At 43.6% G+C, this 27,402-nt stretch overlaps 1 protein-coding gene across 2 annotated transcripts in view; it reads left to right on the forward strand.

Moving 5' to 3' along the window:
* CLUAP1 (clusterin associated protein 1) overlaps positions 1-27,402 on the forward strand; it is a 57,404-nt gene that overhangs the window by 378 nt on the left and 29,624 nt on the right. For both annotated transcript variants that reach the window (XM_068206518.1, XM_068206519.1), the window contains exons 2-8: positions 152-263; positions 1,474-1,558; positions 5,573-5,752; positions 6,846-6,941; positions 16,661-16,744; positions 18,378-18,511; positions 19,878-20,019. In XM_068206518.1, coding sequence (XP_068062619.1) covers positions 152-263; positions 1,474-1,558; positions 5,573-5,752; positions 6,846-6,941; positions 16,661-16,744; positions 18,378-18,511; positions 19,878-20,019 — 833 coding nt within the window. The remainder of the gene's footprint in view (positions 1-151; positions 264-1,473; positions 1,559-5,572; positions 5,753-6,845; positions 6,942-16,660; positions 16,745-18,377; positions 18,512-19,877; positions 20,020-27,402) is intronic.

Consider the following 27,402-nt stretch of genomic DNA (forward strand, 5'->3'; position numbering starts at 1 on the left):
GTTAATTATTGAGGTTTATATTTTTTTTTAACAGTGCTTTGCACTGGGTATAGCTCATGGTAACTAAGCAGCACTCTGTGGGAGATGGCAATCTTGGCAAAGCCCTTATTGGATATAAAAGAAGAAATCCCTGCTCTTCCTCATTTTTCAGATTTTACTGAGATGATGAGGGCGCTGGGGTATCCTCGACTCATATCCATGGAGAATTTCCACACCCCAAACTTCATGCTTGTGTCAGAAGTGCTGCTGTGGCTGGTGAAAAGGTTGGTGATGAGGCCAACAAATTTCAGGCTGATGCTGCGATGCGGGGAGTGTGCTGGGGAGCTGATGGTGTGCTGTGAAATTAGGGAACTCGGTGATCTTTAATCATTCTTTGAGCTCTGCTCTCTAAATACCAGACAGAAAAGTGGTAGTTTGCAGATTTTTAGCTAAATGACACAGCCTGGAGTAGCAAACCTAGTGACTGGCAGAGGGTGCACCCTGATTGTGGGCACACTCATTCAAAAGTAGCCTTATCTCTCTCGAATACTCTCCACATTCCACAGCCATCCTGTCCATGTCTGACCTTTTATGCAAACAGGGTGATCTGTTGTGGCAACTTCACCAAAACCCAGCCAGTTCCTGCCTTGTTGCTACAGCCTGGTATTGTCCTGCATCCACAGCATGTTTAAAAGAAATAAAATGGTTTGGTTCTAATTACTACTGTCCAGTTGCAGTTTTACACCCATTGAACCCATTGACAGACTTTGGTTAAATATTTCTGGATCTTGAAGTGTTAGTTTAATTATACATTGTCTTCTCTCTCCTGGTTAAGTGTAAAATTAAGAGGTTCTTTAAGATTATAAGGTAGAACATTATAATTGAAAGCAACATTGACCAGTTTTCCTTATTGCTGTTTTTTGACCTGGATTAATAATTATTAATTAATAATCCATTAGGTTTAATTACCAAGTGGTTAGAAATTTGCTGAATACTCTTGCAGTTGTAATGAAATAGGGATATATTCACAACCATTCAAAATTACTTGGATTAAGTTGGCTAAATAGTCTTTAAACTGCTGCTGTTACACTGAGGGTCTGAATCACTGCATTTCCTTTTATTCTTCCCTGTTTCCTTCAGCCTGGCCACTTCTAGAAGTTTCTGCATCTCACTGATGTTTTTTTTTTTGAAGCATTTCACAGATTTGAGTTTGTTTTTCCATAAGTTTCCTTTACTTGTGAAAGGAGAATGTTTGAAATTATGGCTGGCTATGAATTTTTGCGGTGTGTCAGGTCTTACAGCTCCTGCAGTTTGTACAAACCCCCTGTGTGCATTCCAGGCTCTGCATGCCCCAGTCTGCAGTAGGAATTTATTTACACATTTATTCTCCATCTCGTCCGTGCTTACTTTGTGTTTGATTTTTGCCTCACAGATGAAGCAGGCTCTTTAATGTTGCCAGAACATTGTTCTGATCTCCAGCTGTTGTTTGCACAGGTATGAACCTCAGAGTGACATTCCTGGGGATGTGGAGACAGAGCAGGACCGGGTTTTCTTCATTAAAGCCGTGGCTCAATTCATGGTGAGTCTGCCCAGGAGCTGTGCTTGGGCTGAAATCCTGAAAACCTGAATCCTGGTTCCATGGCAGCTTTAGAGCTTTCACTCTTAACCCCACAGAGCTTCCCTGCAAGGGGTGGCTGAGTTTGTGTTGCATTCTGGTGCTGCTTTATCCCTGCAAGTGTCCAAGGCCAGGCTGGACAGGACTGGGAGCAACCTGGGATAGTGGCAGCTGTCCCTGCCCGTGGCAGGGCTGGGACTGGATGAGTTTTAAGGTCCCTTCCAACCCAAACCATTCCCTGATTCTGTGATCCTGTGTCTTGTGCTGCTGGAAATTTGAAGAGGCCAGGGCATGCTGTTACTGACATTCTGTACTTCTCTCTGCAGAACTGGGATCTAAATATGATATTGGGATCTAAATATGATATTGGGATCTAAAACAATATTCATCCTTATCTCTCCTAATTTATGAAAGGTGGAAGACACAGCTGTAGATGGGGAATGTTTTTAAACCATTTAAATTGTTTTAGAAGAGATCCCATCTTGGTTATTGCTAACTTTGGATGCCTGATTCTTATCTGTGCTTGAATTATTATAATTTCTGGTGTTTTCATTACGATATAGAATCATATATTGGTTGTATGATATTTCCCATATATCAAGGCATGTGGTTTTTTCTCAGATCAAATTTTTTAATGCATGAGCATATTTGGATTGGGTCATCGAATTTTTTATTCTTTTGGAATAAAATAACATTGTCCTTCATAAAATTCTTGTTACTTGGAAGCAGTGTGAGCCTTTGATGTTATCACACACTTAGATTAACACTCTTCATTATGTGAAAAGAACTTTCTGGGGCTGCAGGGGGATCTGGAAGCAATGGAAGTTTTTATCCTAATACCAAAGATGAATTGCAATACCTTTTAAAAAATCTTAAAATGTATTAAAATGTCATTTTAACAATATTTCCCTTGTCTTTGTGAATAGTGTGCACCATAAATTTTCTTAATTCTTAATTTTGGCATGTTCAGAGCAGGGTACATTCCTGTACATATCAGAATGTACTTTTGAGCCTTGGAGCATCATGAGATGGAGTGAACAGGTCTGTTCTGTTTGGAAGGGTTTCCCCCTCCAAGCACAAGTCTGGAAGCAGAAATAATGTCATGCTTTTCAATAGCTTATTTCATGTCAGAAATCCCAAGGGTTTTTGAGAATTACATAATATGATTCAGAAAATGAAATTAATGGAAATTACATTAGTCATCCTGTACTTGGTTAATATTACAAGTTAGTGTGGGGATTATTGTAGGTTTTCAGCATTTTCAGGATGAGAGAAGCTTGTAGACATTTCCTTAATAATTCACTGTCCATGCAATCCACAATTATCTTCCCTAGGAGTTAATGGCTTTATGCATCCGTGGGCAGATGGGAGATGTGATGGAGACAGAAGAGAATGTCAGGACAGATCCATCACCAGGGAATGTAGCTGGAGCTTTGCTCTGCTTTACTGAACAAGGAGTGAGGAGGCGTTAATTTTCCACACAAACTAGCTACTGCTCTGTGTTCCTGGCAGTTTGAGAACTTCGCAAAAGTCTCCTTCCCAGACCCAAAAGTTCTGAAGTGTCTGCAAGGTTGCCTTAGTGGGTTTTTAATCAGTTTCCCCCCAGAGCTGCCCTGATCAGTGGGACTCAATACCTGGCTCCTGCTTAAGCCCACTTGGATCCAAATTTCAGGTAGAGTGCAACAAAAAGCCTCCAATGAGTTCATCTCATAGAAATTCATTCATGAAAACAAACTCAGCAACCCAAGGGCACAAGACCTTTTGCAAGAGTCAGACATCACAGAAAATTTGACTTCATGATATTAATACAGCAGATTGTGAAGTTAAGCAAATTTTCTGTCTGTTGCTGCCATTCTTGCTATATATTTATAATTTTTTTGTTGCATTTTAACCAGCTGATCTTCAGAATAAATAGCTGTGGTTTTTAATGGTTGTGTAGAACTAGAAATGTTATAGAATAAAACAACAAATCAAATAGGTGTCTCAAAGATGAAGTGATGGAGGGGACTTTCCAAACATGAAGTTATCTTCTTGACTCCACAGTGCCATTGTGCCAGTCTGGAAAAGATACATGCTTGTCTGTGTATTTTTGTCTCTTTTTAAGTAGCCTTTGAATGAAAAACCTTTTTTTTTCCTCTTACTAGACATTGATTTTACTCTCTTGAGGGTGAATGAAGCTGAAATTGGAACTGCTGTTTCTAACAACATCCTTTATAATTTAGTGCATCAGTCCCCTTTGGATAGGGGATGTTTAATAGAGTCTGTCAATTTAATGACCACTTCTCCTATAATGGAATACTTGCTGTTTCTGCAATTAATTTTTTAGATTGCTTCTACTGCAAGGGAAGGGAGGTGAACATACCTGGCTTTTCACTTTGTGTCTTGGCTCACTTGAGGTCATTCTGAGACCAACAATTCAAAAGCAACTAGGGATTTTTTGTACTGTGAGAGTCTCGTATTCCCCTGGCTCAGGTGCACAACATCAGGAGCCTGTTCTGGAAATTTGGGCTTCAATTTTCAGGATTCACAGAAGATCCTGAGTTGGGACCTTGAGCTCTGGCAGCCTTGGGGCTGTGCCCATTCCCTGGGGAGCCTGTTCAGTGCCCCATCCCCCTCTGGGGGAAGGAGCTTTTCCTGAGATCCAACCTGACCCTCTCCTAACACAACTCCAGCCATTCTCTGAGTTCTGTCTCTGCAAACAAAGAGTCATTTTCCTCTCCTGGTTTAAGATTTTGGGATGAGAGAGACAAGAGGAAAATATTTATTGGAAATTAAAATCTGATTTCAAAGTCACAAAGTCTTGACAAAATACACCTGAATAAGCATGGGCCAACATCCATTTGTTTTGTTTCTTTGGAAAAGCTGGAGCCAAATCAATGGTTTGTAGTGTGGTGCTTTCTCTCTTTAGTTTCAGAGGACTTTTTCCTTCAGTGAAGCTCAATGCAGAGCTTATAATTGTATTGTACCAAATATTGTAATGTCTGAGTCTTTTCCCCCAGCTTGAAGATCCTGCTCTGTCAGAGCCTGAGGGAATGTAAATTCCTTCCAGGAACACTGTAAAACCAAAGAAGTGTAATACCACCAGTGACTCATGGATAGGCTCTATCTGCTACAGCATTCCCAAAGGAGAAACATTTCAGCTGAAGTTACATCTTAAAAATATACTGAAAAGAAGATGTTAAGTCACTTTTGTGCTTCATGTGTCATTTTTAAGCTTAGTTTTTGGACCCATAGCTGGTGATCAATTTTTTTTTTTTTGCTTCCATGTTTAGTTCTGCCACCACAGACTCAAAGTTTAATCTAAATTTTCTTGTTGGCTCCTTGTGGCTATTCATTTATAATATAAACTTACCAGGAATTTCAAGAACAACATTTGTGTCCTTTCTGTGACAGACAGTAATTTTCTCCCTTTATTATTTTGAAGCACAAAAAGATAATATTAGAATTTTTTATACTTTTTCCTTATTGTTCTGTCTGTACCTTTCAGAGATGGAAGGCGAGGGAATAAAATCACTAATATCATAGCAGGGGAAAAAATGAGAGAAACAGTAAAACATTTGGAAGGTACTGCTGGAAGAGAAGACAGTTAAATGAGGATAACTGATCTCATTCTTGCGACTCATTAAGGGTGAAATTTACCTCTCTGCAGCATCATCACAAGATCTGGGCAGCACTTACTTTCCACTTAAAACTTAATTTGAATTTAAATGGTGCATAGGGTTTTTGCTGATCTTTATTCAGGGAAGAAATTATGATAGTTTGAAGGTTTTTCTGCAAATATCCTGACATGCAGAAAGTGCACAGCTTTCAGAAAAATTTCTTTTAGAAATACCAGTATTATGATGAGGCAAACTGGGTGTCCAAACACGAGGAGTTATTCTGTACAGCAGAGCCTGGTGCCCCCCAAAAGAGCTTTGAGTGCAGATAACTGAGGCTTTTGTTCTTTGTGACTGCTGAATTGTTTCTTTTTTGCCCAAGGCCACCAAGGCTCACATCAAGCTGAACACCAAGAAGCTGTACCAGGCTGATGGACACGCGGTGAAGGAGCTGCTCAAGGTCACCTCGGTGCTCTACGGGGCCATGAACACCCAGGGAGGGGAGCGTGCAGACCTCCCCGAGGAGGACAGCACCAAGTTCAAGTTTGATCTGGGCTCAAAAGTAAGCAAAACTGCCATGCTTGTGTTCACTTGGGAAAACTCATCTGTTTTCTAGCTGGCATTTAAGTGGAAAGTGTTCTGGCAAGGCAGTAGGCAGGGTTTTATGTCAGACTTTCAGTAGGTGGAGTTATGTGACTCTGTGATATGTTTTAATCTCTGAATTCTTAATCAGAAGCATAATACAAGGCAGCAGCGGCACAAAACTTGTTCTCTTTGTATTAAAATCCTGTTGTCACCATAGAAATATTGGAGTAGGCTGGGATAAAGATTATTTTCTACTTATTAAACTTTTGCAACCGGAGGAGTTTGCAAAATACTGACTGAAAGTTGGTTTTCAGCCCATTTGCATTGAAAGAAGGGGAAGTATCCCTGTGACCCTAACAGACATCAAAACTGTTCAAGCCCTTAAAATAAAAACCATCTCTTGATATTTTAAAAGCACCTTCTCTAAATATTAAAAAAAAAAAAAAACAGCCCAGCACTTTGCTGAATAAGAGGAATTTCTGTTACTACTTCTGTGGAAGATGTCCCTGCCCATGGCAGGAGTAGGTCTGGATGGGCTTTAGGGTCCCTTCCCACACAAACCATTGTATGATTCTCTGTTCCTGTGATTATTGAGAAAATGGCAGATCCAGAAGTGAGTCAGCTCTCTGTAAGTCTGATGTGTCTCTCTGAAAAAATAACAAAAAAACATTTGGTAGATGCTCAAAAGTTCATTACTTCCATTGCAGGCTGGTCTCATTCCTCCTGGTATATGAAGTTTTTACTTCTGCTTATGAAAAGGTGATGTTTCCCTTTGTCCTGGGCAGCACATGAACCAACAACTGGCCGAGCCACAGTTCTGAGGAGATTTGTGGGGGTTTTTTCCTTGGCCTAAAATATTTGGGGTTTCACTCAGAAACCTGTACCTGACGGAGCCTCACCTGGACTGTTTCAAAGCCAAGAGATACTCTGTCCACTCTGTTTCTGGTGCACAACCTGTGGCAGAGTTTAGACCTCCAGTGCAATTTTGACATCAGAATGAGAAATACCATGGATATTCTTTGTGAGGTTGGGGATTCACCTGCTGTTCACTGCTGTTGCTGTGTTCCCAGATTGCTGACTTGAAGGCAGCTAGACAGCTTGCTTCTGAAATCACCTCCAAAGGAGCAGTCCTGTATGACTTACTTGGCAAAGAGTTGGAACTGAGGGTAAGTACACACTGGAGAGCAGAGAAAGACTTGTGTTCACTAGGTGCCTCAAAGGAAAAAGGGGAAAAAAGTCTCAGTTCTTATTAATATCTGCATCTGACATGAGGATTCCATGAGTTTGAAGGAATGGGCCTGACATTTTGCATTTCCTTCTACTCCTGTTCATGGCTGGACTCCAGGCAATTTGAGAGAACAGCTTGGCATTTTCTCCTCAGCAGAAAACTGAAATACTCTCTGTTTGGAAATACATGTGCAGGCTGTAATGCTGGGGATGGATATTCTAACAGATAAATGATGAGTGCTGTTAGTTTTCCGAGGGCAAGGCTCATTATTTTCTGTGGCAGGACTGGAGGTATCACAGTCTGCAGGGTACATGTTCTTCAGCTTAGGTGGAGAAGGAAAATCAAAAGCTGTTGTGTGAAGTCAGTGCACACTGCCAGGAAGTCTTGCCATTATTTTCTTCAATGCCTTTATCTGCAATGCTGGATGTTCTTCATTTTCTGAAAAGGGATTTTAAAGGAGGGAGACCCTGCATGGTGTTGGAAATGTTCAGATGTCTGAGCTGTAGGGAGTGCACCCTTAAGAGCTGTAAACTCTGAACCTCCACAATTAATGCACTCAGATCCTTGTTTGATGGAGTACAGGTGTTCCAAAGGGTGGCTGATACCCTGGGAAGTTCCTCCATGGAACACTGCTTTCCTGCTGGATCCATACATCACTGTGGTGTGCAGGGTGTTAATATTTCAAAAGAGAGGGAGAAGTGATAATCCACTTTAACTCAACATGCACCAGCATCACAGAACTATTAAACAGTTACTTCTCCTCTTGCACCCTGCCTAATTTCTTGGCTTTGAAGGAGTTTTCACACAGCTGCTGTGTGATGTGTTAATATTTGCTTTAGTGGAGCATTGGACCCTTTTGCTCTGAGTACAGCATCCCTGTAACTCTGCTAAAAGTCAAATATAGATCAGTTCTGGCATTTTTAAAAGTACTCAAGCACTGGTTTGAATTGGGTGTTGTTCAGTCACTTGAAATCAAGGCTTTGAGGACACTGAGTTTAGAACTGGGCCCTGGAATAGGGCCAGGCACAAGTGGAGTGTGCTGAAAGCAAGAGCTGAAAGATGAAGAGATGAGAAAGTGCTTCAGTGCAGCCACTTCTCAGTAGGGCCATTAAGAACTCTGGAGTGGGAGCCTGCTTAGAGGTGCCATTTCTGAAAGGATTGGATTTCTTAGAGCAGTGAGCACGTGTTCCTTGTGGCTGAGCACACAAGGTGGGGCCAGCTAATCCTGTCCAGGTGCACAGGTTGTGTTTTGCAAAACGGTTTGGCAGATGGAACTTGTTGTCTTTAGGAAATGCTGTCCTGGGAAAGGTGACCTTCTGTGCCATCAGCTCTGAGTGCATTGCCTAAAGGCAGCAGGTGACAGTGACAGCACAGGGAGAGCCTCCAGAGAGCTGCAGAAGATGATTTTGGGCTCTGTTCCTTATGATTTGGGGCTGATTCCAAGGTTTTTCAGTGATTTGTTAAACCTGAAGGACCCATTTTTGGCTGGTGTGTTAAATGTCAAGTTTGGTACATGCAACAAACTTGAGACTTGAGCGTGTAGCAAAGCAAACAGGTTTCAGGCTAGAAGTCAGGAGGTTGCAGGAACCAGTTTGGCAGTGGAATTTGTAATTTTTAATTATCAGTCCCCAACTCTGCCTTTCACCTGAAGTATGAAATTTGCCCATCCCAGGAGAGGCTTAGAGCCAAACACTGCTGGGTTTTTCCATCACTCTTGGGTCTGGGCTTCTTGTCAGTGCTGAAGGCAGTCAGGAATTGCCCTTCCTCATCTGCCACATCCTCCCTGGATCCTTCACAGGGAGGTGCTCAGGAGACCTCAGCCATGGCATCCTCTGCCTGCCCTTCCCACCCCATCCCAGGTGGGGAAGAATTGAAGTTCATTTTGGCTTTGGGTGGAGAGTAGAGCTTTGCTGGTAGACACCAAATGAGTTGCCATTAAACCGAGATATCTTTTACTGCTTTTTAATGTGCAGATTATTGATTTCCATTGGTTATTTTCTTCTGGCAGTGTCTGGCTAGTTAATGTTCACACTAAGTGGCACTGCCAGAGGGTTTGTGCTGTTGAAGGGCAGAGGAGCAGTGTGGTTTAGTTTTTTATTCCATTTATCTCCTGAAACCTGTTGCATGTGCCAAAATCTATCAGTTGTCATAGTGTTTAAAGAAATTTGAAAACATGGGAGGATTATGTTCCCTGAACCTATTTTCTCTTTCTTTTTCCAATCCGTTAATTTCCAGATATTTAAATAAAAGCTCTTCCTACCTCAGCTTCAACAGACTGATGATAAATCTTATTTCTATCCTAAGTGAAGATGGTTTCATTTTCCAGGAACTATAAAGGAAATGCCAGCATTTGGCACTAATGGGTTGACTCGATCTGTTTTCATAGTCTGAGCAGCTTTTGGGGAAAGATCTTTGGGGTAAAGTGAAGTAAAACTCATTATTTCTTTTGGAGATGTCGACTCTAATTTGCTCCACAACCTTTACCTTCTTTGTTGGAGTCTTTTTATACCTAATTTGTATAGAAACTGTAGAAAAACTTCATACATTAGATAAATTTCATTACTTCAAGTCATGAAACACTTTTTAAAATAAATTACTTTCTGAATGAAAACAAATTTCAGTTGGAGAATAATTTAGGGGAATGGTTCTGATAGATTTATTGGAGGTAGAGAGTGCTGTAAATGTATGTACATATTTTTGGGGATGAGTTGAGGTCTGATTTCTTGGAAATGTGCTTCTGTGCCTTTCTGAAGCCTTTGCAAATACCTTATTCCCTGACTGAATATACAGTTCTTCTGTATATTTAAACTACTTCCCAAGTTAATCTGTAATGCTGAAAAAGAATCTTTCATTAACAATAGAGGAAGAAGCAAAACTAACAGGGTTTGCTGAATTCAGACTACGATGTTGTTACATGGGAGAAAAAATCCCAAACAACCCCCAAAGCTGGATTGTCAGATGAAAATCCCAAATATAATTACTGAATTCTGCGGAAGCTGTGCTGTTTCTAGCCCAGCTGTGGATGAGCACAGTGCAGGTTATTGGTGTCCTGAGGCAGTGCTGGAGACACAGAATTTTTATTTAAAAACACATTTAAGCATTATATTTGGAAGGTAATTTGCAGCTTCCAGTCTTGCAGGTCAAATCCTGGAGCACAGGAATTGCAGCTGGGATTTGTAGAGTGTAGTGGAGCTGATGAATGAGCTTAGTGCCACACAGTGAGATCCCTAAATGAAAAGCCAATTTCATGCAAATTCCGTGCATGGAGAAATACATCTTCATCTTTATTGTTTCCTTTCCTGCTGGGACACGTTCTCTGCATTTCATTGCTATGTGACTTTAATTTTTAGAATATTTACAGTTACCTCTGGAAGAATAAGCAGGCATATTGAGTTTTTTGCATGGGGAAGGTGGGGTTGATTAGGATTTGAGATGGGGATGAGAGATATGGTTTGAATTTCTTTCTCTGTTCCTACACGGTACTAAATAAATGGAGAAAAGGAGTTGTTGAAAATACCAGTCTTTGATTAAGGCTGTCAAACCCCAAATCAAGAAAAGTAGCAAGGGAATTCGTGTCAGCACTCAGACAAAATGCAGCACTGCTTCCCTATGCACTCCCTTTTCTGGGATCTGCACAGCTGCCATTCTGTACATGGAAAAATATGCTGGAAAAACCAGTGGTGCTCTGTATCCTAAAGACATGGCAAGGTGGGGGATATGGCCACACTGACCTCTGGGGGAAGGGAGGGGTGATGAGCTGGTCCAAATCATTCTTCAGCTCAAAATAAAGCAGTAATGAGACTTTCAAGGGCAGTTGTCCCCAGTTGAGGAAGGGTTCTCTTGAATTATCCTACAATGGAAATCCAAAAGAAAAAATTCCTGGCTGTTTATAACTCTTGAGTGCCTCCCACTCTGCTTCTGCCAGAGGTCTTGGGCCACACTAGCAGAAGCCTGTCAGGAAGCTGCCCTGCTCAGACTTGCTGACTTATTTGACATGGGAAGATAATGGAGCAAAAAGAAATTCCAAAAGAAAACTGCCTCTGTGCTGCTGGCAGGCAGAAAGATTTCTGACCTTCACAGGCTTGTTTTCATTTTATTTACCTCTTAATTAGCTGGAAGCCCTGTAAAATTGAAGAAAAATGAAAGTAATATTTACTTTCAAGGCTTTTAACTTGTGCTGAAGATGGACAATGCAATGGGTTTGTGTTCTAATGCTCCTCTTGGCACTTATCCCATCTTTGCCCTTGAACAAAGTGTTTATTCCCTGTGTCCACTCCTGTAAATAAAGGAATTGCTGAATTTGGTAGATTAAAGCTTTTAACAGCCACATGAAGTGTTTGCCACTCTGTGGAGGATAAATTCTGGGCACTGTTATTGTTATGGATGCCCACAGCACCAGCTTGTTCCCAAACTGATGGGAGGCACTGAGAATCTCGTTACCAGCTCAGCTGGGAAAGGCTGGAATTAAACTCTTCAGAGAGCCAAAGGCATTTAGACCCAGCTGTGGAACTGAGGCCGTGTTAGCTCAGCACCAAGCCTTGCCACTAAGGACATTTCACTTGGATCTCTTTACTCCCAGCTTTTAGATTAAAGACCCTTCCTCCCTTCCTTCCCCCTCCCACCACAGCTGCTGGGGGGAGAGGGAGATGTGATCTCAGAGATGGCTGCATCACTCCCTGCTCTTTGGAACTTAACTGCAAAAAATCATTTTATTGGGAATGTTGGAAGCATTTTTCCGCCTGCCAAATGCTCCTTCTGTTCCCACTGCCTGAGGGAGGCTGATAAATTAATTTCTCTCATTTCCCGGGCTTTGGTTACAGAACTGCCACACAAAGAACTTCTACTGGAAATTTGTAACTTGAAATTGCCACAGCTCTGGAGAATTACTTGGTTTGCTACAGTTTTTTTAAACAGTCCTGCTTCTAAGCCAAGCCTAACCTATCACTTTGAGGAAGAGGGCTGATTGCAAATTGGGAAGCCAAAATTAACCCTTGCACCTGTGATCCAGTGTTGAATCAATATTAGATAGCTTTAACCAGAACTGCAGTTGTGTGTACGTATTTAAAGTCAGAAATCATTTTGTATGACCTTCCCAGGAGTATTTAGCTTGAAGAAATGGCATCAGCTGTAAAATAGTGGTTGGCACATTTCTCCTGGCATTTTGGGGACCAGTTATGTCCAGTGGAAGGTGACCCTACCCATGGCAGGGAGCTGGAATCAGGTGAGCTTTCAGGTCTCTTCCAACCCTGCCCTTTTTTCCTTTGTAAACCAACCAGCAATGCCCATGCAAGGCCATTTCTAGCTGATTGTATTTGGACTGTCATTCACAGGCTTAGCTTCTACTTTGGAATAAGAAGTTCCTTGTCATCTTCCCACAGTCTGGAGGAGACAGTCCAGGCCACCTCCTGGCCAAGGAGCCATGAAGTGACCCCCCCTGTAGTCCTGAGGACTGATCCAAGCTTTACCAATGCAGTCAGTCCTCAAACCTTGCACAGAGTAAATGAAAGGTGAGGATTCTGAAGGATCACAGGAGGCACATCCTGTGGTTTGTCAGCTCAGGGTGAATCAGAGGCAGCAACTCCAGAGCCAGAAGATGGATGGACCTGGGTGAGGGAGGGAACAGAGCAGTGTAAATTCATCCCTGTCAGAAAGCTTTAAAGTTCCCTTTCCTGCCTCAGCAGAACCACGTGCAAGTTACTTCTGATTCTTTCTGATCCATTGAAAAATGACATTTTCCACTTGCTTCTCTCTCCCACACCTCCTTGTGACATGGGTTTTACATGCTGGGATAGCTGAGGGTTTGGGGCACGGATTGAGGCTCTGCATTGCTGAGTAGGGCAGTGTCTTTGTGGACACCCTTTGCAGACTGCAGAGATGATCTGGAAATCAAGCAGCATAATTTGGAAGCAGCAAAATTGTCATTTGTCATGACTTTAATGTCTTGAGGCAGCAGATGGGCTGTTGGGAAGGGTCAGATTCCTTCAGAGGGATTCATGTCCCTCATGAGCCTCCCTGTTGTGATATAACAGTGCCAAATCATCCATCCCCTGGATTGGCCAAATGTGATCCTAGCATGGGTGAGTGAACTCCCTGAGTAACAAACTCCTACAGGAGAGCTTTGTGGCCTGCATGGACAGCTGGAATTGCCAAGGCCCTATTTGCAGGGAGCAGGGGATGTGGGGCTGCCTGGACTGGCAGGCAGTTCTCTCCTCACTGAAGTGGCAGTGAGGAGAGAACAAACTTCTATGTGCATCAGGTTTAGAACTCCTTGAAAACAAAGGAAGATTTAACCTGTGGTAAAAATCTCAGAAAAAGAATCTTGGAATGCTTGGGGTTGGAAGGGACCTTGAAGATCACCAAATTCCACCCCTGCCATGAGCAGGGACACCTTCCACTATCCCAGGTGGCTCCAAGCCCCATCCAGCCTGGCCTTGGCACTTCCAGGGATGGGGCAGCCACAACAAGACCAATGTGCTAGGAAAAAAAGCTTTAATTTCTGTTCCTTACCACAAAAAATGTGTTTAGAAACGTCTGCTAGACCTTGAGCACACCAGAACATGTTATTACACCACATTTATCATCAGTGACTTGCATGCTGGTCATGCCTAATTAGTTGTCTTGGTTCCTTCCTGCAGTTTAGAGGAAGAATGCATCCATTTTTCCATGCATCAGGCACACTGGAAGCTGCTTTATCAGCTTCTGGTCCATAGAAATGGAAATCCATTACCAGTTGAAAATGCTTCCCTGGGCATATTTGCAGAATGGGTTTTGCAATAGTGGCTCTTCATTGTTAACTGGGAATGAAGCTCCTGGGGAGAGATTCCCAATAAGTGGTGGGTGCATTTGCAAAGGGTCCTTCTTGAAAAGAGATATTCAGGATAAAACTTGCCTCTCTGAGAGTGTTCATAGGGTAACAGGAGATGGCCAGTGACTGTTACCCAGGGAAGCTGTTAGAGACATCCACAAAAAAATATCAGTGGTTTTGATAGACTCAACATATATTTAGGTTTCCATTGTATTTCCACTATATATTACTATTTTTCCACAATATTTAATATCTTTTCCACTTAGACTTGCTACTCCAGAGAGTTAAAGTTAGGTTAAGGGCACTCTTGTAACAGTGAAGTTACTCTGCCCATTCAAGGCAGAGTTTTAGGGATGACCTGTATGTACAGAGGATTCTCCTCTCCATCTGTTGGGGTGTGAGGGGTTAATTGCCCTGAACTTCTCCTTTTCCAGACTAACCCTGATTCTACAGTCTGAAAATACAAATTCCAGCATTGCCACTGCTCTGCATTTCCCTGACAGATTTTTCCAGGCAGGTGTGGCTGTAGGACTGAACCTTGTTGTAGAAAACGAGGTGGATTTCTGTGGAAGGCTGTGGTGTGTACATGAAACTTCAGGACTGTTAGAGGGAGGGCAGAAGAAGGAAAGACATTAAACTTGCATCAATTATTCCACCTCAAAGGGCAGATCCTCAGAAGTTTCTCCAAACCCATCAGCTCCCTGCCCTGCCCCACTGCAGTGCCCTGTGCATGTTTTGGGGTGTTTCAGCAGGCTGCTGGAGGGGAGCTGGTGAGGGAGTTGTTTATGCTTACAGACTGCAGTCCTTGCTGTTCCTTTGACCTCTTTGCAAGTGGAAAGGACAGTAATTCCCATTCCTCTGCTGTTTTGTTTGAAGTGGGTTGGCTGTGTGGCACAGACCCTCTGAGCCCAGTGCAGTTGGCAGGGCAGTGTGTGTACCAGGCTGGGCCTGGCAAGGGCCTCACAAATAAACAGGGATTTTGCTGAGCTTCTGAAATGCTAAATGTTCCCAGAATAACAACTGAGCTACATTATTCTTCCCCACCCTCCTCCAAAAACCTGTGGAATTATTTGGGAATTTGTATTGTACAGACATTTTGTATCTTATTTCTGCCCAAATGAACTTTCTGCTTTGGAGTTTGTTTTTCTGTGTGGCTAGAATGATGTTCACGAGCATTCCAGGCAATGTGAGCAGTCACTGCCACCAACAGCTGTAACTGCTGTCACTCTCCCCAGCAGAATGTTTGTTCTCCTTCTTTTCTTGTGCCAGGGGAAGGAGCCTTTGTGCAGCGTGTGCTGGGATTGCTCAGACACCTGATCCAGCAGAGGAATAAGCTCAGCACAAAAAGCTGCTTTCATGGCTTTGCTGGATGAGCTCCCAGGTTGGGTTCAACCTGCAATTCCCTGCACTGGAGCTGGTGGGAAGGGAGCAGGCTCTGCTGGAGCTGAGCTGTGCAATCTGGAGAGTCTGGCATGGCATCTTAGCAAAGTTACTGGATCTGCTTCCAGAATTCCTCCTGTAGTGGGCTGGGTACAGCCTGTGGCAAAGCGTACAAAACATTTTTAGGTTCTTAATCAGATATTTTCTAGAGAGATGCTTTCTCCATCTTTATCCACCTGTCAACCAAGTGTTTTGCCAATGCAAGATTGTTTTAGGGACATGGAGCTGCAGAATTCCCTCTCTTCCCTTCCAGTGCCAAGCAAGTAATCAGAAGTTTTTATCTAATGACCAGGTCAGTATTTAAGGCATCAATTAGACAAGTGCACAGCCAAGCCCGTGTGTCCCCAAATCTGCTGAGAGGGGAGGTTTTTTTAATCCTTTGGGATCTAAACAAGGATCACTGAGGGGTTTTTGAGGAGTCTGACCCACTCAGTTATCAGAAGCAGAGATGCCCCTACATCTGCAGCTTGCAGTTTTCACATGGGCATGGGAGGCACATGGAATCATGGAATATCCTGGGTGGGAAGGACCCACAGGGATTGTTGTTATTGGACATGAAATGAGTACACAGAAGCTTGGTAAATTCAAAGGAGAAAAATAGGAAGTTTTATTCAGACATCTAGTATTTATAGAAGTCCAAAGGTGACTGTGGATTGGAAGATGGAATTACCACCTCTCCAACCACACTAAAGATCAATCAGTCATTTCTCTCCACCCACAGAGAAATATGTAAACTATTCTATTTACACATGAAATTGTGTAAGAACTCTGACTCTCAAATATGTAAAACACTATCAGAAGGCTAAAGAAGTTTTATGAGAACTTTAACACTTTCAAAAGAACTATAAAAGAAAACAACACTTTTAAAAATCAAGGTAACGCAGGAATCATTCAGTGTCAGTACAGGACACCCCACAATCCCAGCCCGTGCCTGGGAGCATTGTCCAAAGGCTCCTGGAGCTCTGGCAGGGTCAGTGCTCAGTGTCCACCTGCCTGGCACAGTTTGGTGGCTTCGTAGTCCTTGTAGCTCCACACTTTTGGGACACTGTGCTCCTCTACCTGCACTGGTGTTTTCTTGGGTTGTGTTGTACGGATGATGGAATCTTCTGTGCCCTGCTCCACATGTAAAACCAGAGCAGTTGCCAAAAATCTGCCTTCAAGAATAGCTGCAGTCAGACACAGCACTCACCTCATTTGGAAAAGATGCCTTGATTGCTCCCTCCTGCTAATCTCAACTCACTTTTTCATCATCTCCTGGTCTCTAAATCAACTCAGCCTTGGTGAATAAACAGTAAATCCTACCCCATTTATTATGCAGATGATCCTATCATTGTTGCTTGATCACCCTCAGTTCTGCATAAATTAGTTCTTTTGTGCAGTGTTTAAATATATTGGTTCATTTTATTTCCTAGGAAGCAAGGACAGAATCTATTGGCAGACCTTTGGAGATAAATGAGGCTGAGAAGGTGATGAAAATTGCCATTAATAGCGTTCTGGTAAGCAAAATGTCATTTAATTGATTGCAAAATTATAATTTTTCTGCTGCAAGAAGAAATTTGGTCTTTTTATCAACAGCCTGGGGTAAAGAGTGCCAAAGCCATCACCTGCAGCTGCAGTTGATGCACCTAAGAGCTGCTCTTAGCCCCTCTCATGAGGGAAAACACATTGCAGTCATATTCCTTGCCTGTGTTAGGAGCTTCACCCCAAAAGCCCTACAGGAGGGATAAATTTGCCCAAATCAGCACAGAAATCTACCCCCTCTACCTTGTGTGAGCCCTGTGACCTCTGCAGAGCCAGGGCTGCAAGCAGGGACCTGGGTAACTGTGGTAAGCACCGACATCTACAACAGGTAACTCCAGTCGTGCTGGTGCCTCTGGAGTTGGGAAGCTGGGCTCTGGAAGCAGGACAGCTGAGCTGGCCAAGGGCTGAGTGAGGAGCTGGCACTGTGCTAATGAGGATCCTGCCAGGGCATCCCTGTGGTGCTTGGTGTGAAGGACTTCTTGTCCGTCCTGCACTTGCCAGCACTGTCCTTGCTCCAGGGCCTGAGTTCCTGAATTTCTGAGCCTTCAGCTGCACTGTGTGAGGAGGGAGTTATTTAACTCCCAGTGATTCCTGTCAGTTATTTCACTGCAAACTGTATCCAGTCCAAGTGTTTGATTACAAGAGTAGAGTTGCAGGTTTAAACAGCCAATGAATAACCAAGAGAGATTCCAGGCAATCTTCCCTTATGTTTTGCTCCTGCTCACAACCTGTGTGAATCCTAAATGTTGTCAATGTACATTTCTTACTCCAGCTTCTTACTCTTCTTCTCCATGAGAGAGAGACTGGCTTCCTGGCAAGCAGCAGTGGCACACACTCAGCTCATTAATCCTGGCCCAGTTCATGGAATGACCTGTTGGAGCTGAGCAGCACCAACACTCACAGCTGCAATTCCAGCAGTAGAATCCTCCCTTTCCCTCTCTCCCTCTCCCTCCACAGATGCTCGTGGTTTCTTGAGCCTGACCACACTGAATGTACTCAGCTCGTTTGAATCAACTGGAATATTCCCACTTGCCCTCCTGGTTCCTGTAGCACATGTTGAAATGTTCAAGATGCTTCCCAGAATTTGAAAAAAAAAGATAAAACAAAATTTAGGAAAGGATGAAGATACAGGAAGTTCTTTATAAAACTGACTTGCATATTGAAGATAAAAGAAAAATTATGGAAGCTTAAAATTCCCTAAAATAGTACCAAGAAACAAACGCATTTCTCATCTGTTTATTCAGAGAGAATTATGGAATCATTAAGGTTGGAAACGACCTGAATGATTCCATTAAGATAAAATCCAAAAAGACCTTAATGATGCCAAAAGATAGGCTTCTTCCTGCCTTCTACTGCTTCTTCAGTGAGAAGGAAAACTAAAGTTACAGCTGTGGGGTTTTTCCTTCTTTAAGAATGTCGGCAAAAAAATCAGGTATTTTTCATTTGTAAATGTCCAGTTAGTTCATTATCCTGGCCACAAAGAACTTCTGAATTTCCATTGCCTACTTGAGTAAACACAGATGAGATTATCCAGAACAACGTTCAGCATCTGAAAGATAAATGTAATTATCCCAGTGCCAGCCATGGTTCACCATCCTTCTCTTTCAGGAAGAAGTCCAGAAGACCAAAGACATGTTGAATAATGTGGCTTTGGATGAAGCCAATTTGGAAGCCAAGATTGAAAAACGAAAATTGGAACTGGAAAGAAGCCAGAAGAGGCTGCAGACTCTGCAGAGTGTTCGGTAAAGATCATGAATTGATTATCTACTGCAGGAAGGAGTGTGAACAGAAAGGATGGAACTGGTGCAAACAGTCCCTCTGTTCCCAGAGACTTCTGCTGTTCACCACCAATTTGAGAAATTCCTTCTGCAGCTCTTGTTAGGATCAGATCCTCTGGGCATTGGTACAGTCTGCCAGAAAATTTGTAGAATCACAGAATCCCCAACTGGTTTGGGTGGGAAAGGGCCTTAAAGCCCATCCAGGCCCACCCCTGCCATGGGTAGGGACAGCTCCCACTGTCCCAGGCTACTCCAAGCCCTGTCCAACCTGGCCTTGGACACTTCCAGGGATCCAGGGGCAGACACAGCTGATCTGGGCACCCTGTGCCAGAGCCTCATCACTCTCACAGGGAACAATTCCTTCCCAGTATCCACTCTAAACCTCTTCTGCTTCAGTCTGAATCCATTGCTCCTTGTCCTATCACTGCAGTTCCTGATGATGAGTCCCTCTCCCTCCTTGTAAGCCCCTTTGGATACTGGAGTGTTCAGGTTCACAGTTTGGGTTGATTTCTGACCCTTAATTAACTTGCAAATTTATACAATCTGCAGTCTAACCTAATATTAAAAAAAGAGGAACTATTAGACAAGGGAGTGATGGAAGGAATGACCTGGATTCACATCCCCGTTTTATCAGCAGCACTCTGCAGGATGTGGATTGGGTGGGTGTGAAGCTCTGAGAAGCAGCAGTGGTTTTTGGGGTGCATCAGTCAGTTCTCAGGTGCAATGACATCATCACTTCATCATACTGTCTAATTAAACCTGTAATGACCCAGGACACTTTTGTAGCAAGTAAGTCCCCAGCAAAGTAGATGATTTGCCAGCCACGCTACACGCTAACTTTGTGCAGTTATGGAACAGCAGGATAAATAATCTAACACTGCCTTCTAAGGGAGCCAAAATGCTGCCTTTGTCTGTGTGTGAAAGGAAAAGGGAGTCGTACACAAAACCCATCTCTTTGCTTTGTGTAATTCCCAGGATTGTTTAGTGAGGGGCTTTGTCTTGGGCTTTTATTCTCTGAAGCAGTGTGAAACCTTAAATGCAAGAGGTTTTTTGGTTTAGCAGATATGGAAGGGCAGCTGCAAAACCAAAATTGCATTTCAGATTTGTGTATATACAGAGCAATATTTATAGACTCCTAGAATCACAGAATTGCTTGGGTTGGAAGACACCTTAAAGCTCATCTCATTCAAAGTCCCTGCCATGGGACATCTTCCACTGTCCCAGGTTGCTGCAAGCCACATAAAACCTGGCCTTGAGCTCTTGCAGGGATGGGGCAGCCACAGCTTCTCTGGGCAGATTTCACTGAGTTCTCTGTGCTTGCTCTCCCCAGCCCTGCTTTCATGGATGAGTATGAGAAGATTGAGGAGCAGCTGCAGAAGCAGTACAGCACTTACCTAGAAAAGTTCCGAAATCTGACCTACATGGAGCAGCTCCTGGATGATCATCGACGGACAGAGCAGGAGATGTTTGAGGTAGGACACTTTGGAAATGCTCAGCAGGACTGCACAGCCTGCAGATCCACAGAAAATGTTTTAATTCCCTTTTCCAAAGCAGCACATCAGGAGTTGATTGAGTGACTGGCAGGTGAAGGACAATCCAGTGACTGTGGCTGCTCCTGGCCAAGCACAACAGCACAGCTGCATTTGCTCAGTTAATGAAGTTAAACCAGTGCAGTGATGGCTCTTGCAAGTCTCTGTCCCCCCGACTCATTTTCAGCTACTGGGTTTTGTTCATAAGAATGTTTTCAGAACTTCTGGTCTTCCTTTTGTTACATGCAATGGATGTGTTTACTTCTATTGTCTGCTGATGTATAAGGGTTTCTCAGCACAAGGCTCTTCAGCCTCCTCAAAGTTTCAATGGAAACAGCCAGGAACAACGGTGAGGAGATCAGATGTGCTGGGATCTTCCCCCTCATAGACTTCAGTCTTGTTTGGCAGAATTCTGCCTTCTCTTGACTTGCTGAGTTATGTCAGTTCAGTGTGATTCTCCTTGTGGATAATCTGCATCTGTATCCTCTTTTGTTCCAGAATTTTCTTTGGGGTTTACTGGACTGCAATGCTTTCAGCTGGCTTTCCTTCAGCTTCCAGCAGCTTCTTGTTTTACTGTCATCCTTCTCACAGTCATTACCCACTCTGTCTTCTGTTCTTCATTGAAAACATGTCAGCCCTCTCCCCTGGGATCTTTGTGCTGCTGGGAGTGCTACACCTGGAGTTACAGAATCACAGCATGCATGGGGTTGGAAAAGACCTCTGAGACCATCGAGTCCCACCTGGGACCCATCCCACCTTGTCACCAGCCCAGAGCCCTGAGTGCCACATCCAGGCTTTCCCCAAGAATGGGGACTCTACCACTCCCTGGGCAGCCTCTTCCAGTGTTTAACAACCCTCTCCATGAGGAAATTCCTCCTGATGTCCAACCTGGACCTCCCCTGGCACAGCTTGAGGCCATTCCCTGTTGTCCTGCCCCTGTTCCCTAGGAGCAGAGCCTCCCCCCCACCTGGCTGCCCCCTCCTGTCAGGAGTTGTGCAGAGCCAGAAGGTTCCTCCCGAGCCTCCCTCTCTCCAGGCTGAGCCCCTCCAGCTCCCTCAGGAATTCTCCAGACCCTTCTCCTAGTGCTTCAGCCCCTTCCCCAGTTCCCTGCCCTGGACCCAGTCCAGCCCCTCAGTGTTGTTTCTGTTGTGAGGGGCCCACAACTGGACAGAGCACTCGAGCTGTGGCCTCATTAGTGCAGCCAATTAACCCATTATTAATCAATGCTTCCTCATTCCACCTCCACCACCTTTTGAACACAGGGAAAGCCATGCTGTTGAGAAGTCTCAATATTTTGCTGCATTATTTGCTTGAGGGATAAAATATCTTTTCAAAGCTGATGTGGGCACTTGGCAACTTGTTAATCCCAGTGAACCAGTTTCCCATCAAGCCTCTCTTTTCACAAGCACTGTCTCTGTACAGGTTTTTTCACCTCATATCTGAAGTCACTTCTAGCTCTCTGTTCCAGTTCTTCACCATATCCTTGCCCCCCACTCAAAAAAAGTCTTCACTTAAATCATAATCTTGAAGTCTAAAATCTGATTTATCCCTTCACTTCAAATGCCACTGAGACTTCATAGCCAGAGGAGAAATGCTTTGAACTGAGCTACCTGAAAGTGTTTATGAATTCAAGTGCAGAACTTTGTTAATGAGTTGGTGCTCAGCTCTTTGGGGGATTTTTTTTAAAGATAATAAGACAAAAAAAAAGGCTTTTGTCATTCACAGCTGTGCCGTGACTAGAATATGGAGAGCACACTTTATTTTCCTTTTTTCTCCTTTGTGTGAGACTCCTGGGACCCTACCCATATGGTTTGGCTTGTGGTTGCCTAGGATAAGCAGGGAACAATGCTTCAGCCTAGTGCAGAATTAAAAAGTATAAAAGCTGGTGACAAAAAGATGTTGTTTTGCTTTGCACATTTCTATCAGTTGTACCTAAAAATACTTGGAACATATAAAGGATGAGACTCTGACCATCTCTTTGTGGGCAGGAGTACAGTGATTCAGGCAGCCACGAGTGCTTTGCTGCAGAAGCTGTTGCTTTGGTAGGAGAAGAGGGGTGTGTGTGTGTCTCTCTTCCAGCCAAATATTCAGAAGTGCTGGAGTCCAAATTGGGATTTGAAGTCATTATGAGATGTCAGTCCTCAAATTCAATCTCTAGGATTTGGGGACTGAAAGAGGGTGAAGAATTTCATCTGGAGAAGAGAAGGCTCTGGGGAAAATTTAGAGCAGCCTCCGGTGCCCAAAGTGGCTCCAGGGGAGCTGGAGAGAGACTGGGGACAAGGGATGGAGGGACAGGACACAGGGAATAGCTTCCCACTGCCAGAGGGCAGGGATGGATGGGATATTGGGAAGGAATTGTTCCCTGGCAGGGTGGGCAGGCCCTGGCACAGGGTGCCCAGAGCAGCTGTGGCTGCCCCTGGATCCCTGGCAGTGCCCAAGGCCGGGCTGGATGGGGCTTGGAGCAGCCTGGGACAGTGGAAGGTGTCCCTATCCATGGCAGGGTTTGGAATTGGATGAACTTTAAGTTCCTTTCCAAGCCAAACCATTCCATGATTCTAATCTGGGTCCCAGCTAAACCAAAAGACTTGCTAGTGCACTTCCAAACCAGGAGATGCACTGTTTAATCCATTTTGGGTTAATCTCTGGCCACCCTGGAACACAAGGATGTGTCTGTCACTTCTTTCAGTCTTGATCTGCTTTTCACGTGGTACTTCCACACTTTGGCTACATCATGGTGAAGCAGAACTGTGGGTTATTACATGCTTTAAAAAAAAGAGAACATTTTGCTCCAAAGCAATGCTTAGCTTGTTGTCCTACAGTTTATAATCTTGTGTCATTTTCAGCATCAACAGAGGAAAAAATAACAAGGATAATTACATTTAATCTATTTTAAAACACACTCACTCTAGCTGTCAGAAACACTGAAAATTATGTTGATTCTTTCCCCAACCCTGATTTGTCTTTTGTTCCACCAAACAAATCTTAATTAACTTCTGAAGTAGCAGCATGAGGCAATTCTTTTATCATTGTTGTGTATTTGCTAAAGAGCATGCCAGCAAAAAGCATCAGCAGAGTAATTAGATTAATCCAGCACTCCCTGTGCTGTTCTGAGCTCTGGTTCCTGGGCCCCTCTCCTGGATTTAATCCACGTTTTTAGGAGTTTTTGTTCTGATTGAGAGCCTGATGCTGTTGCTGAATAATGAGCCTGATCTGTGCTGCAGTTGGACTCAGAGTGGTTGGCTCTCCACAGCCACCAACCTGGGCCAGAGTGCAGCTCCTAATTAGCAATGATTTAAATATTTTAATTTAGTGCCACTAAGCAGTTGAGGCATTCCAGCCCCTCCAGAGCTGGTGGTTGTGTACATTTTTAAGGAGTTTCTTCCGTGCTGTGGTTGTCCAGCTCCATGTGACTCCTGGTGTTGTCCTGAGCTTCCTGAGGCTTTGCCTGCCTGTGTCAGTCACAGGGAGCAGTGGTTGGAGTGTGATCAGTGGGAAGCTCCTGCCAGGCGCTGGGCTGAGAAATCTGTGTTAAAAGAACTGACAGGCTCGTGTTGAGGCTGAGCCCAACAGTTTATTGGTGATGAAGCAGCTCCTGCTGAGCACCTGCCTGTCTGATGTGGGAGCCTGCTGAAATACATGAAAAATACACAATTATTTGGCCATTGTCACCTGGAGAAGGCAGAAGTCTACACATGACTTGTCTGGAGAAGGCAGAAGTCCACACGACTTGTCTTTCCAGTGAGTATCTCACACTTATTGACAGCTGTCATGCACAACTTACTCATGGATCCAAGGAATTTAAACCAAGGGCCTTTTGTCTTTGCAGTTTCCTTTGCCTCCTTTACCTCTTTTATTCTCCTTGTGTTTCTTGGTGCTGTTCATTGAATTAATCCATCTTCCTGCAGTTCTGTGCCAAGGTAGGGATTGATGAGCTGTGTCTCCTCAAAGATTGGGTCTTATTTTTCTGCTTTGTAAAAAGATTCAGCACGGTTAATTCATTTTTACCCTGTTTCTAAGATGGAATAGTTTTGGGTGTTTAGACACAGAAGCTATTAGAACTTTGGCTGTTCTAAAAAACCCAATTTTCAGGGGTTTTTCAGATTTGGGGGTTGAAATTCTATCTGGATTATAAATGAATGCCTCTCTTTTAAAGGATAGCACAGGCTAATACAGTTCAAAAAGGTGGTTTTGGAATTAGCTTATGTAATGCCAGAATAACTTGGCAATTTCCTTCAGCATTTGCCTTTTCACTGGAGAGAATGTACTTATTCTTTCTTGTGCTTCTCAGAGGACACCCCAGAAGTACATTCCTCTTCAGCTGCTTTCTCCTAAGGTATTTTCAGACTGTTTTTTGCTGTTAGTGTGTAATCTCAGCTGAGGAGTGCCATGAAGTGGTGGACACGGGGATGAGGATGTTCTTAGCCACTCAGTCTTTTATCTTTGGTTTGGGATTGCTTAAACTGCTTTTCTTTTCATCATTATGGAGTGTCCAAGGGCATGTAGAGATGGAACAAGGAGCAGTGGCTTCAAACTGAAGGAGAAGAGGTTTAGATGGGATATTGGGAAGGAATTGTTCCCTGGGAGGGTGGGCAGGCCCTGGCACAGGGTGCCCAGAGCAGCTGTGGCTGCCCCTGGATCCCTGGCAGTGCCCAAGGCCAGGCTGGATGGGGCTTGGAGCAGCCTGGGACAGTGGAAGGTGTCCCTGCCCATGGCAGGGGCTGGAATGGGATGAGCTTTGAGATCCTTTCCAAGCCAAACCATTCCATGATTGATTCTATGGATTATCAGTAAACAGCCCTTCATGATAATTCATGCAATTCCAAATAAACAGATTGTGTTATGACTTACCCTTTGCAACCTGCCCTCCCTTTTCATTAAACTCTTTCTAGCAGAGCTTTTGAATAAGCCCATAATAATAAATAGGGAAATCTGAGTTCTGCTCCACTCTGAGGTGCCCCTTGGTTCTGTGCTTTTTGCACTGAACTGTCCCTCTCAAGTACTAAATTCACCATTCCCACTGTGACAGCTGTTTGCTGCAATAGCCAGCACAAGGTTAACATGAAAAGCAGCTGGTTACAGTCTTTAATCTTCTAACTAATGTGCATTTGAATTATGACTGCTTTAAACATTTTATAGGCGCCAGGAGAGCACTCCTGGTCCAGCATTGCTGGACTGTGTGGAATATCAGATGTAAAAGTAAGCACAGGGTGCTGAATTGTTGGTTGCTTCTATTTTGGCATTTAGTTCAGTGTGCAAGGGTGACAGTATTGGTGCACTGAGACACAGAAATCAGTGGGGAAATGAGGAAAAAATTAGAGCAGGGGGGAGGGAATGCACAGAATGAGAAGGGGCAGTGGAGCGTAGGAGAAAAGAACAAAAGAAATTATTGGCTGAGAAATGATGATCACAGAAAGGAGAAGCCGGAGATAGAAGGTGGGAGGGTGTGTGGAGAGTGCATTAGGGAAGATTAAAAGGTTCTGTGTGCATTTATTCCACTGAAATAAAATTCTGCAGTCCCCTGCCAATACCATGGCAACTGCCCTGAGGCAGGTCATGCCTGCCTGCTCCTGGGGCTCTCTTGATACTCTCTGCCATTAGAGCTGTGGGAGAACTTTTTGGGAAGTGCAAACAATTGAGATCAGTTCAATTATCTCAGTCAGATCAACTCTCAGTGCTCAGCGATCTGTGTTTTCATAGGAATTATCTGGATATCTGGTGTGCCAGGTGGGTGATAAACTTGCCTTAGGATCCCAGATTTGGGGCCGTTTGACTCACAGCTTCAAGTTCTTCATGTCTGACACACTCCAGAGCTCATTTTATCACATAGCTACAGATTAAAAAAGAAATAATTGAATCTCAAATCACTTACAGGCTTTTCTGAGCAATGGAAAAATTCATATTCTGCCTCCAGCAGCCCCTGAAGGGTAAAGAGGTTCCTTGTACCTCAGGGCTTGATGCTGTGGTTGGATATGAACCCCCTGTAAAGGTTGCTCAGTTTGGTTCTTTCTTGCTGCTGTTATAAATCTGTGCTAATTCTTTTATAAATTAAATACTCTGCACTCAGGGAAGGAACACAGTGAGGATCTGCTGAGTTTTGCAGCCAGGGTGAGTTTGTCATGACAGCAGCTGTTTCTGTGAAGGGTGAGATGTAACAGCTCTCCCTGACAGCATGGCTTGGAAATCCATGGATGACTGTCACAAAGAGAAATCAGAACTATCTGATCTCAAATAAATTCAGTTCTTTTCTCACTGAATTTTTTGTGCAGTTTCTCCAGTGGAGAAGAAGCAATGCATGAAAACAGTCTCCAGTGCATTCCAAAGTGCTGCCTTGTAGGTTTTAAATCTTCTCTTTATCCAGCTTCATTTGGGAAAAAGATGAATAAATGTGTGGCTCATATTATGGTCTTCCTGCCTTCCCTGCATTATCCTTTTTTGAATATTCACAAAGACTTTAGGTGTCTGAATTATCTAACAGAAGTCACTTGAAATTCACTCAGAATAGGAGACAATCGGATTACTTGAAACAACACTGATCAAGAAGATCAATTTACATTTCTCCCCAGAGATCAACATTTAAATCATTGAGAAACATTTAAACAGGTTGAAAGAAAAAAAGCTAAAATAACTTTTAATTTAGGACTGATGCTTGGTGCTTTGCACCAAATGACATAAGTAGATAGTATTAAAATGATGTACAGGAAATTGAGGAGGTTTATGCCCTGCTGCAGGTACTTAGTGGGGAAAAGGAGCTGTGAGAGTGGCATTTTGATTTGCATAAACATGCATAATCTGATCATGTGCAAAACAGTGAGGTCTGAGTCTTTACATAGGAAAATAATTCCCAGTTTTCTGGCTGCGTGAGAGCAATTCCTCATTGGGTTTTGTGAGATGTGGAAGTGGAACATTCACGTGTGAAAGGTGGCCCTCTGAGATAAATGTCCTGGCAGCAGCCTTGGCATGGGCTGGCAGGGGCAGTCACTGCCCTGTGCAGTCCCTGCCTTCTCCTCCCAGAGCTCTGGGATCCTTTGGAGAGGATTCTGATGCTGGGGTAACCCACGGGCCCAACTCTGCATTTCAGCAGCTTTGCAGCAGGGTCGAACATCAGGACCAAGGAAAGTAAGAAATCCCAGGACAAACTGCACACCTTTCTGCTTGGGGGCTAGAATCATATTTATTTTGCTGGAAATACAGTTCCATTCCCATTTAGACTTACCTTGAGTGTGATGTAGTTCCAAAATCAATGGAAACCTCCATTGTAGGACACTACATTTTGAGATTCCTCTGGTTTTTTTTAATTTGCTGACCTGGAGAGCTGTGAGTCTGAAT

This window comes from Anomalospiza imberbis, chromosome 16 (genome assembly GCF_031753505.1).
Source record: "Anomalospiza imberbis isolate Cuckoo-Finch-1a 21T00152 chromosome 16, ASM3175350v1, whole genome shotgun sequence".
NCBI lineage: Eukaryota > Metazoa > Chordata > Aves > Passeriformes > Viduidae > Anomalospiza > Anomalospiza imberbis.